The sequence below is a fragment of the Suncus etruscus genome, chromosome 13 (assembly GCF_024139225.1).
Source record: "Suncus etruscus isolate mSunEtr1 chromosome 13, mSunEtr1.pri.cur, whole genome shotgun sequence".
NCBI classification, from domain to species: Eukaryota; Metazoa; Chordata; class Mammalia; order Eulipotyphla; family Soricidae; genus Suncus; species Suncus etruscus.
Genome location: NC_064860.1, coordinates 31,619,968 through 31,636,465, shown reverse-complemented (window position 1 = coordinate 31,636,465; position 16,498 = coordinate 31,619,968). Strand labels below are relative to the sequence as shown.

General features: G+C 42.3%; 1 protein-coding gene across 2 annotated transcripts in view; it reads right to left on the bottom strand.

The window, feature by feature from the left end:
* Positions 1-8,061: 8,061 nt before the first annotated feature.
* GPR156 (G protein-coupled receptor 156) overlaps positions 8,062-16,498 on the bottom strand; it is an 87,000-nt gene continuing 78,563 nt past the window's right edge. For both annotated transcript variants that reach the window (XM_049785888.1, XM_049785889.1), the window contains exons 8-9: positions 13,861-14,016; positions 8,062-9,371 (exon numbers count right to left, since the gene is read on the bottom strand). In XM_049785888.1, the coding sequence (XP_049641845.1) occupies positions 8,079-9,371; positions 13,861-14,016 (1,449 nt within the window). In that variant the 3' untranslated portion in view covers positions 8,062-8,078. The remainder of the gene's footprint in view (positions 9,372-13,860; positions 14,017-16,498) is intronic.

The following is a 16,498-nucleotide window of genomic DNA, read 5'->3' as shown; positions in this document are numbered from 1 at the left end:
TGACATTGAACTTCCTGAAAAGGAAGTACCCAGGTAGCTTTCAAGACTCCATTCCAGCCTCCAGGACTGTTCAGTAACTCAGCAACAGTAGGTATTGCAACAGAACCAGACTAACAGGCTTTTTGGAAGGAAACCTTAGTATCCTAAGAAAAATTCGGCCTGGATCTCTGCCTTGTTGCATGGAAGTTCTTACAGTCTTCTAGTTTATTTTCTTTGGGGGGGTCACACCCAGAAGTGCTCAGGGGTGACTCTTGACTCTACACTCAGAAATAGCTCCTGGCACGCTTGGGGGACCATATGGGATGCCAGGATTTGAACCACCATCGTTCTGCATGCAAGGCAAACACCCTACCTCCATACTATCTCTCCGGCCCCACTGTCTTCTAGTTATAGGCTTGTAGCACATATTCTGGAATTAGCTTTCAGGTATCCAAAAGGGGTTTTGAAATCAAATCAGATCATTAAAACCCTGGCTCCACCTCTATCTAGTTGTTTGCCCTAGGGCGAGTTACCTAACCTCTCTGAAGGACAGTCACTTCATCTGTACAACAGAAACAACATTTTGCAGGATGAGTCTAAGTAGGAGGTTAACATGAAGGTATTCATAGTAAACATCGAATTTGGGTTTTCTGTTGCAGGGGCTGGGGAAGTGGTTCAGCAGTAAGGTGGCTTTGCTTTGTGTGTGAGGTCCTGGGTTTTACCTGGTGGCAGCATCAGCAACAGAAACAGTGTTACCATCACCTCCACCACCATCACCAGCAAAAATCACAGCTATTTTTTTCTATTACAAAATGCATAATATGTTTATGAAGAAAACGTTAGCTATCTATCTTGGCTCTCCCAAATTCCCAATTTTCCAACCATACCTCTCCTTCTAGGTTGCCCTAATACTTGAGTTCTGTACTCTCTTCAGCGACTGCAGCCCAACCTAGCGGTAATGTAAGAAGAAAATTCTGTTGCCCAAGAAGTACATGAAAGGCCAAGCACTCTTTGCCAAATCTACTTAGTAAAATTTTCACTCAGGAACAAACCAAGCACGAAGAAGGGGGAGAGGTTTGATACAAAGCAAGAAAATATGAGTTCTAAATATAAAGGTTTTCCCAAATAACTAAGACAAATTCTTATTATGAGATATTGAAGATGTCAGGCACAGTTCAAAGCATTTCATGAACATTTATTCAGTTAACTTTCATAATGACCATAACCAGTAGGCAGTATTTTTCTAGTTTAGAGTTGGGACTATTGAATCCCAAGGGTGATACAATATGCTGAATGTCACACAGGGTCAGCTTAGTCACAGGTATTTAAGGAGGCATCAGAAAATTACTGTACAGGGGCCGGAGCGATAGCATAGCGACAGGGCATTTGCCTTGCATGTGACCAACCCAGGATGGACCCTGTTTTGATTCCCGGCACCCCATATGGTCGTCTGAACCTGCTAAGAGCTATTTCTCAGTGTAGAGCCAGGAGTAACCTCTGAGTGGTGCCAGATGTGATCCAAAAATCAACCCCCCAAAAAAATTACTGTAAAAAAGTCAGGAGAGAAGAGAGTCCACTTTCTTTTCTGTTGAGGAAGGATTTAGGTGTCCACACAGGGATATACACTTGGATAAACCTTCTACATGTGACATCTGAGGAGTCCCTGAAGACCAGGTGACTTCTGCTCTGAGGGCCTCATTTACAAGACCACTCTGCTTTCCTTGATTGCTTTCTTGTGACAGACATCTGCTGAACAGTAAGTATAAGCCAGACACAGTTCTAGTTGTGTGACAAAAAGATAATTATGACAGTTATATGCTAAGAAGCTCAGAGGTAATTCAGGCGAGTCTTGACTACAAGAAATGAGTCAATAGCCCCAGCTACACTGATCTTGGTTTTTCTTCACAGAACCAAAGCTGATACTTTCTTTCCTCTCTTCTTTATTTCATTCAGAAACATTGACCGTGTTAATGTCTGTGCTTTAGACATACAATATTACCACACCACCACCACCAAAGCTCTAATATCCCTTCTCTACTGTCCCTAGGTCTCTCCTCAGCTCTGTCTTTGCACCACACCTACCACAACCCTACAGCTCCTTCACTTGGTCAATTAATTTGTGTTGTCAGAGTCAAAAATGTTGTTTTCATTGGACATTAGCTAATCCCTTGCTTAAATATTTTATTTTTGTTTTTTGTTTGGCCATACCCAGTGGTACTCAGGAATTAAACTTGGAGCTGCTTGGGAGACCATTTGGGATGCTGGCGATCAAACCCACATTGGCCTCATTCAAGACAAGTGCCTTACTAGCTGTATTCTCTCTCCAGCTTCCTTGCTTAATTTTTATCTACCTAAGTCAGTTATGTGTCACACCTAATGATGCTCAGGGATTTTTTCTGGTATTTAGGAAACCATGCAGCATTGGGTATGGGATGTCAAATGTGTATCTTCTGTATGTAAACCATGTGCTCCAGCCCAGTGAGAGAGATCTCTCCTGACTACTATATCTCTATATTCCATATAGAGTGAGACCATTATTTGTTCTTCTGACTTATTTTGCTTAACATGATCCCTTCTGATTTTATCAACTTTATAGCAAAAGGCAAGATTTCATCTTTTCTTAGAGCTGAGCAGTGTGTGTATGTGTGTATGAATGTGTGTGTGTAACTTCTTAATCTACTCATGTTGTTGAGCATTTGGAATATTTTCAGATTGTGGCTTAGTAAATAGTGCTTCAGTGAACATAGATATGCTGATATTTTTTTTTCTAGTTAGTTTTAGGTGACATTGGGATAGGTACCAAGGAGAAAAATATGTGCTTTTTTTTTTGAGAGATAGTCATATTTATTGTTTTTCAGAGACAACTTCAGACTACAATGTCACTACCTGTGATAGGACAACTTTCTCATTGCATCCCTACCAGAAATAGTTATTGCAAGAACAAGAGCCATCACATACATTCATAAGAGAGGCTCTTGACACTCTGTCGGCTGCCAAGCTAGGATACTTCTCCCTCTTTGTCTTCTTCCTTTTTGATGACAAATTTAACTGTGTTCTTTGAACTTTGTGTTTCTGTCTTCTTTTGTCTTTCTCATTTTTCTTAGTATCCTAAAAATTTTTCCAAGATTTCTCTCAAGTATGCATTTTCTGAGCTCCCTATTTTATTAGTGTATGTTTGTGGGAAAAATTTCCTGTATACATTGTAAAGCTCCGAAGAGATGTTTCATCATGTGATTCTGGGGTCATCAATCTCTATAGCTTCAATAGTGAATTGAAACCCAACTACAAACATGTTTACAATCATGGTGCTTAAATAAAGATATCATTATGAAAAAAAAATAAAATAAAGTGCCAAGAGAACATATGAATATATGAATACATCTACTAAAAATAAATAGTGAATTGAACACTTCAAGATGTTCTTACTCAACACCTTGGCTGGAGATGCTATGACCAAGGAAGTGTCTGAAAGAAATATACCACATGTACTAGAGATGAGAAGTAAAAAAGTCTGATGACAAAGTGTATATTCTTTCCTGTTCTTGGCTCCATAAACACCAGCTTGGGATCAGACTTCCCATAACAAAGCCCAGATAGCGTTACTAGAGAAAAAACATAAGCTTGAGGTAACGGAGACACACATGTATTTGGGACCCTAAAAATGGAAAGATCCTGGGAAGGTGATGAGAAAGATGAGACTGCTCTTTTACTGATGAATTGCTTGAGACTCAGCTACAAACCTGTGAAGAAAGTGTCTTCAAGACCTTTATCACAAACTCTTCTCTTACATTAACTCCAACATTCTTTCTCATCACTCCCAAAGAGGTTTAGACACTGTCACTCAGAGAGTTTAGTTACTTTTGGGTCTTTGTGGGATACCCCCCCAATACACACACCAGTCATATTGGTAGGTCATGAAACCAGGTGGTTTGCCTCCCCCTCTGTGCTTTGCTAGTCCAAGAATAGGATCTTTGCCTTCCTTGGTTCTATACACTAATCTGCCTAGAGGTTTATGCATTAAACATTATTTTGTGAATTATATTGTATGAAAAGCTCAGAACATCAAAATATGTAAGACACACTTAGTGTCTTTCAGGAACTTGCAATCTGTGAAGACACATTTAAATATAGTAAAACAAATTGAGACATAAAAGAGATTTTGTGGAATTTGCACTGACTTTTCTCCTGATTTTAGAAGCTGGTTCTTTAAAAAACATACCTCCTACATCTGATGCTTTTTTTCTCCTAAGTTCTAGAAAGGCCAAGTTAATCCTTTTTTTTTTTTTTTTTTTTTGGCTCACACCCAGTGGTCCTCAGGCATTACTTCTGGCTCTGAGCTCAGAAATCGCTGCTGGCAGGCTTGGGGAACCATATGGGATGCCTGGGATTGAACTTGGGTCTGTCCTAGGTTGCTACATGCAAGACAAATACACTACCACTGTGCTATTGCTCCGTCCTCCCCCAAACCAATCCTTTAAGGTAAGAGTATAACCCTTTAAGGTCAGGGTAAAGGGACAAACTCTGGATCAGGAGGGACACCTCCATCCCCCCACCCACTACCCAACATTCCATTAATCAAAGAAACAATCAATCTGAAGCAGGCCTGGTTTCAGCCAACAATTCAGATCAACAGAGATGGATTCAGTTCACTAAAACTCAGGCAATGTTTACTTCTCCAGGATCCCACTGCTACTTCTCCATCTCCAAGAGCATTACAACCCAAACAAGGTACACACATTCCTTAACAATGTTTCACTGAATCAGCTGGTCTTGGGTAGAACATATATAGAGAAGGATCTGGTGAGGAATGAGGATGGGTGGTACAGAGAAGACAGTAGCTATGGGGCAGGTAATTGTATTTGGCACATCCTTTTGGAACCAGAAATAAGCAAAATTCAATCAAGTCTATTGAAGGCTAAAAAGGTTTTCTAGATAAAATAGACTGAACACCTTGAAATTAATAAAGTATGATATGTAGACCTCAAAACATCTTCATTCACTTTCAGTATTTTCTAACTTAACTATAGTACCCGTAGTGGGTGTTTGGATGATCTAGAAGCATATAGATGTCTTGGCTGCAATTGGGGGTGCTTTTGAGTATATTTTCAGTTTGTGAGGGAAAGAATAATTTTTTTTCAAAAGGAGTGGTAGACCAAATAGGTTTGAGAAATATCTAAAGCATGGGATCAAAACACTTTATCTAAAGTTCAGGAAAGGCTGGAGAGATAATGGCTAATCAATTTTTTTGTTTTTATTTTTGTTTAATTGCTTTTTGGGCTGCCACACCCAGTGATGCTCAGGGGTTACTCCTGGTTATGCATCAGAAATCACTCCTGGCTTGGGAGATCATATGAGATGCCCGGTGATCGAACCGCGGTCCATCCTAGGTTAGCGCGTGCAAGGCAAATGCCCTACCACTTGCGCCACCTTCCGGCCCTCAATTTTTTTGTTTTTGGACCACACCTGGCAGTGCTCAGGAGTTACTCCTGACTCTGTGGTCAGTAATCACTCCTATCAGGTTTGGGGACCATATGGAATGCTAAGGATCTAACCTGGGTTGGTGCAAGGCAAATTCTCTACCCACTGTTATTGCTACGGCCCTGTAGCAATTTGACTTTACAATGATGAGGATGAGTAATTCTCAGGATGCACTAAGTGAAAGCATAGAAGAATTCTAGGCAGAAGAGGAAAGACATGTGAAAGGGCTGGGGGTTAGAGTGAACTGAGGATACAAGAGCAGGAAAGAGTGTGGAAAGGAAGACCAGACTAAGCAACTACATAGTTCATACCAAACAAATAGGAGTTTGATATAGTGAAATATGGGTGGAAAGGACAGAAGTAAAGCCTGACATTGGACTCTGGGTGGGTAGGAAGATCCAGGGCCTCTAGTACATCTTCTTGTATGGGAACAGCATTTATGATTTCTGGGTAGAATCCTGCACAAGGAGGTACCAGAAGCATCTGCTCCAAATGGAAGTTTGGTTGATGATTGATTCAGAAGCCAGAACACAGCAGCACCGACTTTATGGTCACATAAATATGGTCAGCTTTTCAGTCTTTCCTGCACCCTCTTTTCAGAACCCCACTAGAATTTATGAGTAATCACTTATCTTTATTAAGGGGTCAGTTGGAAAACATACAGTGTTAGCCACACAGAATAACTTATAACTTATGATTTCTTTCTTTCTTTCTTTCTTTTTCTCTTTCTTTTTCTCTTTCTTTTTCTCTTTCTTTCTTTCTTTCTTTCTTTCTTTCTTTCTTTCTTTCTTTCTTTCTTTCTTTCTTTCTTTCTTTCTTTCTTTCTTTCTTTCTTTCTTTCTTTCTTTCTTTCTTTCTTTCTTTCTTTTCTTCCTTTCCTTTCCTTTCCTTTCCTTTCCTTTCCTTCCTTCTTTCTTTCTTTCTTTCTTTCTTTCTTTCTTTCTTTCTTTCTTTCTTTCTTTCTTTCTTTCTTTCTTTCTTTCTTTCTTTCTTTCTTTCTTTCTTTCCTTATATTTATTCCTTCCTTCCTTCCTTCCTTCCTTCCTTCCTTCCTTCCTTCCTTCCTTCCTTTCCTCCCTCCCCTCCCTTTCTGTTCTTTTCTTTTCTCCCTCCCTCTCCTTTCCTTTTTCCCTTCCCATGAGGCTCAAGCTCCCACACACAAATATGTGCACACACATCAACCAGGTGAGGTGAGGGGCCAACCTGGAAACAACCAGCTCAGCAACAGAGGCCTGGTCCTGCCCCATTTTCCATCCTCTTTTGGAAGGTGAGGTCAAGACTGTGGTGCTGGATAGTAAAGTAAGGGATGTTTCCCAAGGAGAAAAACCAGGTTTTGTTCCATTGAACTTTTAAGATGACTCCATTTCAGCTTCCTTCCACTATGATGTTAACCTGACTTTCTGCTCCCAGAAGAATGTGGGAAGAAGATGTGGTCCCAGAAAATCTACCCACTTGGAGTCCCATAAACTCAGGTCAGTCTTACTGGGTCATCTTCAGGACCATGATATTGGGGAAGGCACCTCAATTCTCCAAGTCTCATGTTCCCCATATGTCAAAGGTAGAATGAGTGTTATATTTACTTCCCAGAGTTATCTTAAGGAGCTCCTGTTATTTGCTATGTCATGGAATGTGCCAGATTCAGGTCAAGGTTCAAAGTCTATTTTCTTTTTTTTTTGAGGGGAGGCACACCCAAACACACTCAAGGGTTACTCCTGGCTCTGCACACAGACATTGCTCCTGGCAGGCTTGGAGACCATATGGGATGCCAGCAATCAAACTTGGGTCCATCTTGGTCGGCTGCATGCAAGGCAAACACCCTACTACTCTGCTATACTCTGGCCCCATCAAAACTTATTTCCATTTCCCAATTTCTACATCCAGTTTTATATTAGCACCAACAGCACCTCTATATCTCTGAAGTTTCCCCCAGAAACTAAGCAGAGATTTCCAGTGTGTCCCCTTCCACCTCTGGCAGAGTCAGAGAGATGGCCCAAAGCACCAGGGACAGGCTGAGCACCAGAAGCCCTATGAGCCCAGAGGAGAGATCTGGGTGCAAATCTGAGTGCCTATAAGTAAATGGGGGTTTGTCTATTGCTGGCATGATTGCCAGCTAGTAAATGTGCGTCTGAGCTGAATATGACCAGAAGATGCTTGACCTTAGGGGAAGTACTGTACACATAGCAGAAACACAACCATTCCCCACAAAGAAAGGACACCCAAGCAAGTGAGAAACTTGTCTTCTTAATGGGTCTGTCTGTCCAATCAAAGGCTAGTTTGATGAGCCCAGTCAACAATTCAGATTTAGGATAGCATTTCCATTAATTTCTCCAACTGTCTGTCTACCCAGCTGTCCATCTGGTATATAATGTTTTGTAGACTACAGGCTGATTAAACAGCACAGAGGCTCATTTAGCACCTTTTATCCAAAGAGTTATCATTCATGGTCACTCGAATTTTGCAGGAACGCTGTGAGGTAGAAACATGACATCTGATAACTGTCAGGTTCACAGAGCACACAGTGCTAGCTGCTCATCTTGGGATACTGGTCTCTTAGGCCCCTGTGGGCCTCAGTGTTGCCTGGACATGCTGGTTCTCTGTATTTGGATCTGCTCTACTGCTGTTCACACCAGTGTGGGTTTTAAGTCATCTTTGAAGTTCACGACTGGCTTTGAGTGGGACCAATGTTTTTCCCAAGAAGATAGCCCTGCAGTTTGCTCAGGGTCAGTCTCTGATGAGCCACTGTCACTGGAATCCGATGAACTCTGGAAGCAGATTTCACAGTATGGCCGGTGGCAGTGGCAGAAAAATTCGTCGGAGCTGCTGGACTCAGTGTCAAAGTAATTGCCTGGAAAAGGAAGACGAGGGCCTCTTGGGGATTCCAGAGGCTGTAGCTGCAGGTCTAGGGAGGCACTGGTAGGACTCTGTGCCTGACCAGTGCCAGAGGGCTGGCAAGGAAAGGTTGATGTGCTGCTTTCAAATGCCTGGAGTTGCACCTGACCTGATCTGCTGCTGTCTAGGGTGACTAGCTTGCCCTGACTACCTGAATGGAGCACAGGCTTCCTAGAAGAGCGTCTTGGTACCCTGGAAGTAGTAGTTTGGGCATCCAGATTGGGTGCCTCCCTGTTCTGCACAGTCAGTCCTCTATGCTCCCCAGAAACATTCCTGTTTTCTTGATGCCCTCCATTGGAGGGCCTGGAGCCAGGAAAGTGTAAGTGAGCCCGTGAAGTTGCCCGCCTTCTTCGCACCATGTATGGGCTAAAGCCCAGCTCTTTGGAGAAAGGAATATTCTGGGACTTGAGGTCAGTTTTGTTCTTCCAGGGCTGCTGGGGAGTAGATGGGGAGGAAGGGTTGGGAGCCTCAGAGCCCAGGCCCAGATCTTGTAGAACTTCCTGAAGCTTCTCCCTTATCACTGAGTCAACCCTTGTCAGACGTTCTTGGGGTTTCTCTGAATTCTCCAGCTGCCCCTGTCTCTGGGGAACAGAACTTTCTCCAGCAGGTCTGAGACTCTGGTGGGGAGTTTTTTGATTGTCGTCTCTTCTTTCTGTGCCCTGGTTTTTCTCAATCCCTGACTTCTGGCTATAGCCCAAATTTAAATGACCAGAAAAATCTTTCAAGTCTGATACAGTTTCCTTCTGCCCTGGTCCCTTGAGGCTAGGTATGCTTGAGGTGGGTATGGATGGATTTTGGTAGCCTTGAGAAGCTGTACTTGTATTTTTCTGAGAGTCACCAGGGTTTTCCAAAGGCTCTTTATCTGCTAGATTCTGGGGAGAGGCCAGAATATGCTTGTTGTGGAAAGAGGACGTAGACACAGCCCACTCTGAGGAGTCTTGTGTACATTCAGCTGACATCAGCTTCACTAACTTCTCTTTGGCATTGTTGACTTGTTCCTGCAGGCTTTCAATCACAGCATTTTTCTGTAAGTAAAAGCAAAACCATCAACAAAAGATGCATACTTTCTTCCCTGGTGAAAGTGTGGCATCAGAAGACTATGGTTTCAATTTCAACTTTTCTGTGTATTTTTGTGTGATCTTAGGCTCTGAGATGATTAGGTCTCCCTTACCTGAATAATGCACATGAAGTGCTGAGCAAAAGAACTGGCACAGAGTGGTTGGTGGAGGTCAAGCATGAATGACTGATAGATGAGATTAATCCCCCCAATCTCAAGGCATTTTGAGAAGGGAATGGAGGTGACTTGGCTTAGCCTCACCCATCTTAACAAAGAGGGAGCAGATTCATATGTATCTATATGGTATTCTGCAGAGTAGTGATACCTTTGAATACAGATACAGGATGGTTGAACTGTGTTTTCTTGAAAAATACACATAAAATGAAGATATATCTCAAGACAATGAATGAATGAGAAAACATGTATTTTGCCTCTTGGTAAATAGTACAGAGAATGGGAAGACCAAAAAGAAGAATGGAGACTTCTGGATCAAAGACCGCAAGACTGGAGCCAGAAGAAGCCAATGAGATTGTCAATTTGGTGCACACACCTCAACCCCTTGGCTGGCTCTGAGTAGGAAGACAAAGTGACTGGGTGGTTCCATCACAGTGATATCCCTAAAGAAGAACAGGCAGTAGAAATATTGGAGAAGTATTGTCAGGCTTAGGTAGTTTCACTTAGCTGATCTAGAAAGTAGCCCACATGGCAGCTTAGCCCTTGCCACTAAGCTACTTCCCTGCTGTTCACTGCCAAACAGGGTGGCCTTGACTAGTTACAGGTGAGCGTTGCAAAGGATTAGCCATACAAGTGACCCCTCAGCATTCTCCTGCATTATAGTAACTGATTCTTTCACTCCCCCTTCACGTCTATTAATCATGCTCAAAGGCAGTGAAATAGGACCAAGCCCATCTCAGAGACTGATGGTCAGAGGTAGATGATATGTGCTATAGTGCTTATCCCACATACAGATTCTTTGTTGCACCCCACTTTAAAAGTGCAGAGTGAGTATCTGGACTTGCATGGACTATGCAAGATTCCTTTCTGTAGGACACCAGCTATGTCTTCTGTGACCCAAGGTTTCATCTCATGTAATCAGAAAAGAGTTGCCCATATGTGATGCTTCCAGGGAAGCATTGGGGCAGCCAGTCTTGGGACAGCCACTCCACTGCTTGGTTGCTTCCCTAACTCATAAGCAATAAGGTGTATTCTTGGATTATGGTTTCTTTCAGTTGTGCTGGCCTTGAGACCATTTATTTTAGCATCTGAAGAATCTAGGCCTATAAATTATGGGTGAATAAGTGAAAGGGACTTGAGACTGAGCACCTGTACACATGTACTCTCCCTTTTCCTCACCCAACGAGGATAATGTTGGGGCACAGCCAGAGCAATGGGCATCTCAGGTCCCACCTGGAACAGAATGGCTCAGTGATAGGGAGATCTTCATTCAAGCTTTTCATGATGACTGCCAGGTAAAGTGCTCTCTGAGGTGTGATTGTGGCTGCACAGGAGCTCTAGACCTGCTCAACCAAGTCTGAACATTTGTTCTCCTGTTGTATGTGTGTGTCTGTTGCTTGCATTGCTGCCCATGGTTTCCCCATGAGCCAACTCAGAGAGACTTCTTTGTGCCTTGGTCACAGATTCTTTGGAGTGTTGGAAAACTGGTTAAGCAAAGTGAATAATACTCTTCTCTTAGCAAACCAAACATCTGTCACAGCTGGCTGGTGATAGACTTAGAAATGGCACCCTAAATAGTAAATTTTTCTTCTTGCAGAAAAAGAAGTAGGACTCAGTTTACATGTGGCTGCATACTAATGAGAGGTGGGGTGGGAGACCAAAGTCTGACCTCTCACAGCAGCACCCATATTTGAATATATTTTTTAATCCTGACTTTTGGCACATAATGAGGAAGCACAATGCCCACAGGTATGTTTTATAAGGTTGCAGGAGATCAGGAGAAGTAAAATTATCCTCTTGTTTTTCCTGTTCAAGGAAGGAAAGTAATAGGTATAGAGGAGATCTTTGGAAGATGATTAGATGCTGGTTTTCACCCAGCCTCAGAGGTCACTGGAGTGGAGGTGGGGCTGCCCTGAACATCCAAGTGATCCCTAGCCATAAAGGCATAGATGCAAGACTATAAAGTAGAGTTGCCCTGAGGCCAGAGTGATATTACTGTAGGTAAGTCCTTTGAAGTCACATGGATTTGATACCTAGCTTCTCAAATGGTCACTGAACTCACCAAAAGTGATCCCTGAGTGCAGGACCGGGAGATTATAATATATAAGGCCTGTCAGATGTGGCCCCAAACAAAACCAACTCAACAAATATGGATTTTTCAGATCAAAAGAGAAAAAGGAGGACATGGGGCAGCAGAGAGGCTGGTCAAAGAGAATCTTAGAGAAGCTAGGGCAAGGGTTAGCCCATATGGAGGCAAAAGAGAGCCTTTGTTTATATGTCAGACAATGCAACATTGGGGGTGCAGATTATGAACCTCTCTAGATTTGTCACTGGCTGCTGGTTTTTAGCTGTTCTGGAAAAATTGTTCCAGGTGTTGGGTGTTGTGGGGAGGCCAGTTTTTAGCTGTCTTTGCGTCTGTCCTCTATTAGATTCCTTCCTCGGCAGACTCAAGGCATACTTTTGGAAGGAGCAGACTCAGTCATTGTGTGGGAAAGTGGGTAGCTGCATGGCAGAAGTACAGAAAACACGCCACAAATTACCATAAGCTAAAGAGTCAGTCCATTTGGCTGTTCCAACATTAGCTAATTGTGAATGAAAACCACTCTGGCAGTTCTCACCAAGTTTCTGGCCTTTTCTTTAGTTGGGGGAGAAATGCAACTTTGAAGTCTTCAGAGTATGAAAGGCAATGTTAATCCTTGCCAGGTGAGAGAAGTTTGGCTTTGAAATAAGGTAGTGAATGCTTATACATAGTAAAGACATGGAAACCTACTACTCTGATGAAAAAAAAAAAAGACCTGCAATTGGGGAATGGTGTGGAGAAATCAAGGAACTGTGGGTGTTGGGGTATAAAGGGGGGCAGTGTTCCTTTGATCCCATCATCCCATCCTCTCACAGATACATAGGTACTCCTAACCTCCAGGTGTTAGTTCCATTACAAACCAGGCAGTATCCCAAATAACATAGGAGGTATGTTCTGGGTTGAAAAACAATATGGACTCTAATGCAGAGAAAATACTAATGACTTTGAGCCCTGTGCTTCCTTTCCAAAACAATACAGCCACATGCTTCTCCATGTGCTTTCTTCAATCCCTCTTCCTTCACGCTACAGTGTTAACTTCTGGGACAGGGGCCAACTCTGGCTCATGTACAGAAGAAATGAGGACTGGAAGGGAGCTATCTGGATGCTGTTATGGTATCCAGAAGTCCTAATCAGTCCCCTCCCCATAACTAGGCATTTCTTGACCTCAGGATTGATGTGAAGGTTTAGAAGGAGAGCTCTAGTTAAGAGTCTGGAAAAGACAGAAAAGGTCTCATTAGCAATTGGAAATGAGGGCACAACCCTGTGCAAAGAAGGGATATATCATCCAGAAGTAACTAGTGGCGTTTTGGACTCAGGGCCTCTGCAACAGTATTCTTCCTGCTTGGAACACACTTTCCCTTGTCTTTGTCTGACAATTTGTACTTGTCCTCAGCTCTCAGCTCACAAAATTGTTTCTTATTGCTCGAGATTAGTTCCATTGCCCTCATTATTTATTGCTTTGCCTTACCACTCTGACCTTTTCCTTAATAATTTTATTTTTTTTGATTATTATTTTTAATGTTTCATTTAATTAAAGAAATATGGTTTACAAATTTATTATAGTTGAGTTTTAGGCATATGATATTTCAACATCAATCTTACCACCAGTGTCAACTCCCATCATTATGTTCCCAAATAGTTCCTAACCCCTCGTCTCCCTCCTCCACTCTACCAGGTACACCTTAATAATTTTTTTTTTGGTTTTTGGGTCACACCCAGCATCCCTCAGGGGTTACTCCTAGCTCTACGCTCAGAAATTGGTCCTGGCAGGCTCAGGGGACCATATGGGATGCCGGGATTGAACCAATAACCTTCTGCATGAAAGGCAAATGCCTTACCTCCATTCTATCTCTCGGCTCCACTCCTTAATAATTTTAATATTTATTTGTTTTACTATACTGTGGGCTCTGTAAGAGTAAGGACTATGTAAGTAATAATCCTTTATGTTGTCAGCACTTAGCACACTGACTGGCAAACATCAATTCAACGAAGGAATCAAGTGGATGAGGGTCAAAAATGAGATGGATGATCAAGGGAGAAATGCCAAGGTTTGGCTTGTTGCTAAGGGAAGCAGGAATGACCAGGAAGTAGGTATGTGTGTGTGGGAAGGGTGTTCATTGGAGGAAGGGAGAGACTTTGGGAAGGAGAGAATCTGGGGTCCTCAGAGGTATGCATGCTTGGAGGCAGGGGAAGTAAAGCTTACTTCTGTGAGGAGTCTTTCCATAGAGTTTCTCTCTTTAGCACGACTGTTCTGATCCTCACCATACTGGTTCTGGAAGCTTTTGCTGGGAGAGCTGAAATATTTGGCCATGTGTCTGATTGTTTGGTTTTCCTCTTCAAATGCTTTCCACTGCTTCAGCTATTAGATACAAGAACACATGTTATTTATTCTGTTACATGCCCAGAAATAAATTCTCTCACTATTTCTCAAAAAGCACCAAGTAATAACAATGTCACAGATATATGGATGCACAGAATATTCTCTCTTCACAATGCAATTTACTCTGAAAAGTTTATACAGAGCTTGTGACAGAAGAGGATGCTAAGGTTATATAGATTTTTAAATGCTGAGGTAGGAGCCAGAGACAAAGTTCAAGTAGTAGAGCACATGACTAGCAATTGAAAGGCCTTGAGTTTGATCCCCAGCATTGCAAGATCCCTCAAGCACTGACAGAAATAACCCTGTGAAAGCAAAACGAAACAAAGCACTGAAAGATGATGATTTGTAAATAAGACAAAAAATAATACAGGCTTGACCCACCTATTGGTGCACTGACTAAGACAACAGAACTGAAATCAATGTTAAGGATTATATCCCAAAGAATTTAGGAGCTATATACAGGGTTAAACACTGAACGACTTAAGTAAAATTGATTCTCAGCATGTGTAACTGTTCTTATTCTCATTTATTGAGCAATGGTATTCTGACAGATCATGGAAACCCAGCTTCTTGCTGAAGGATTTCTAATACAAATTACGGCTCAGACAACTGGAAAGTCGTAGATGTTAATAAAAGCCACGGGGAATGATAGAACATTAAATTTGAGATATGACTGTTTTTCCTTCTTGGTAGTGTGGGAAGACTCAGAAGTATGACTGTCCTCATGCGCACACCATGTCACATGGTGACTAGGAAGAAAATGCCTGATCATAGCTTTGGTCATTAGGATAGGTTCTCAGAGGACATGGGTTTTGAAAAACCCTCTGTGGTTGCAGGACTATTTTAGAATTAGTCAGGATGGACAGAAACTAGAACATTCTTAAATAGGGACATTCCCTGAATTGGGCACACAGTGAGTACCAGCAATGGACATCCCCAAGGCCACGAGATGGGAAAACTTTTTCACTTACAAAGCCTCATAAGTCAGTTCCAAACACACTGTATATTCTGGTTTCTCAGACCTTGAAGAATCACTGAGTCGGGGACAGTCACAGAAATCTCTCTCTTTGCTTGCTCACCAAAAATCCACTAAGCTGATAAGGGAGTATCCCACACATTGGGCAGATCTCAGAGCATTCTGAATCATGTTCTCAATTCATTACCATCTGCTCATCCTTGTTTCTGAGCCCTGTCTCAGCTTGAATCCCCCATGATATAAGGGCCTGTGTAGGATCAGGCCATGAGCCTCAACTCTCAGAGACCCCTTCTCTAGAGTGCATTCACTTTACAACCTTCTTCAGGAGTTGTGGGGGCCCAAAATATAGGGTTATCTTGTGGCCTGGAATAAACAGAGCCAATGCCCAGTATTTTATCTGGCACTGACCCTATCAGGCTGTCATCTCTTCTCCTCCCATTACCATTTTTTAAGCAGTATACTTTGCCTTATCTCCTCAGATGCCCTCTGCAGGGATGGCAAGAATCTCTACTTAATATTCATGAAAACCAGGATGTTTGAGTTGTCTTATCCAATGCTGGGTGGGTAACTTTAGGATCTAAGTCCCCTTGACTCCCTACTTGTAAAAGAAAAAAAAAGGGGGGGGTCCTGAAGAAACCTCTCAGATTTTCTGCAGTCTAACCACAAATGACCCTATGTTCCGTGATACTTGACCTCTAGAAGGAAAGCCCTTCCCTCCTTCCTTTCTTTTCTTTTTTCTTAAGGCCCCAGGAAAGCATCTTCATAGCCCATAATAGGCTTTGGCTGACTAAGGTCCTCTCTGTCCCTTCCTCTTCCTAAATGGCATTTATTTCCTAATAGTTGGAACTTGTACATTACAAATGGAAAAGGAATTTTTTAAAGTAAAAACAAGTTTTATTCAAAGGTACTGAGGAAGGGGAGAATGAGGATAAGAAAGAGAGAGTAATGCATACAAGAGTACAGACCTCCAAAAGTAGAAAAAGCCCTTGTACATGTCCTAGAGTTAAAGTATGAAAGTACACATCTCAAGAGGGAGGTGTGAGCAACATGTGCATATAGAAACCACGCTCATAGGCTGGCAACACATGTGTCATAAATGGAAATCTTAAATATGATTAAGAATTTTGAGATGGGGATGATGCTCTGGATTATCTAAGTATAGCACAGTGTGATTATAGTGTCTCATAGAAGAGAGGTATGAGGGCTGGGTCAGAAAAAGAGACATAGGGGCTGGAGCAATAGCACAGTGGCAGTGGGTAGGGTATTTACTTTGCATGTGGCCAACCAGGGTTCAATCCTTGTCATCCTATATGGTCCCCCTAGCCTTCCAGGAGTGATTTCTGAGCACAGAGCCAGGAGAAATCCCTGAGCACTGCTGGGTGTTGCCCAAAAAAACAGAAAAAGAAATATAATAATGTAAACTAAGGTCAGAAAAAGGAAGATTTGGAAAGATCACTTTTGCAAAGGTTCTTAAGATGGAGGAAG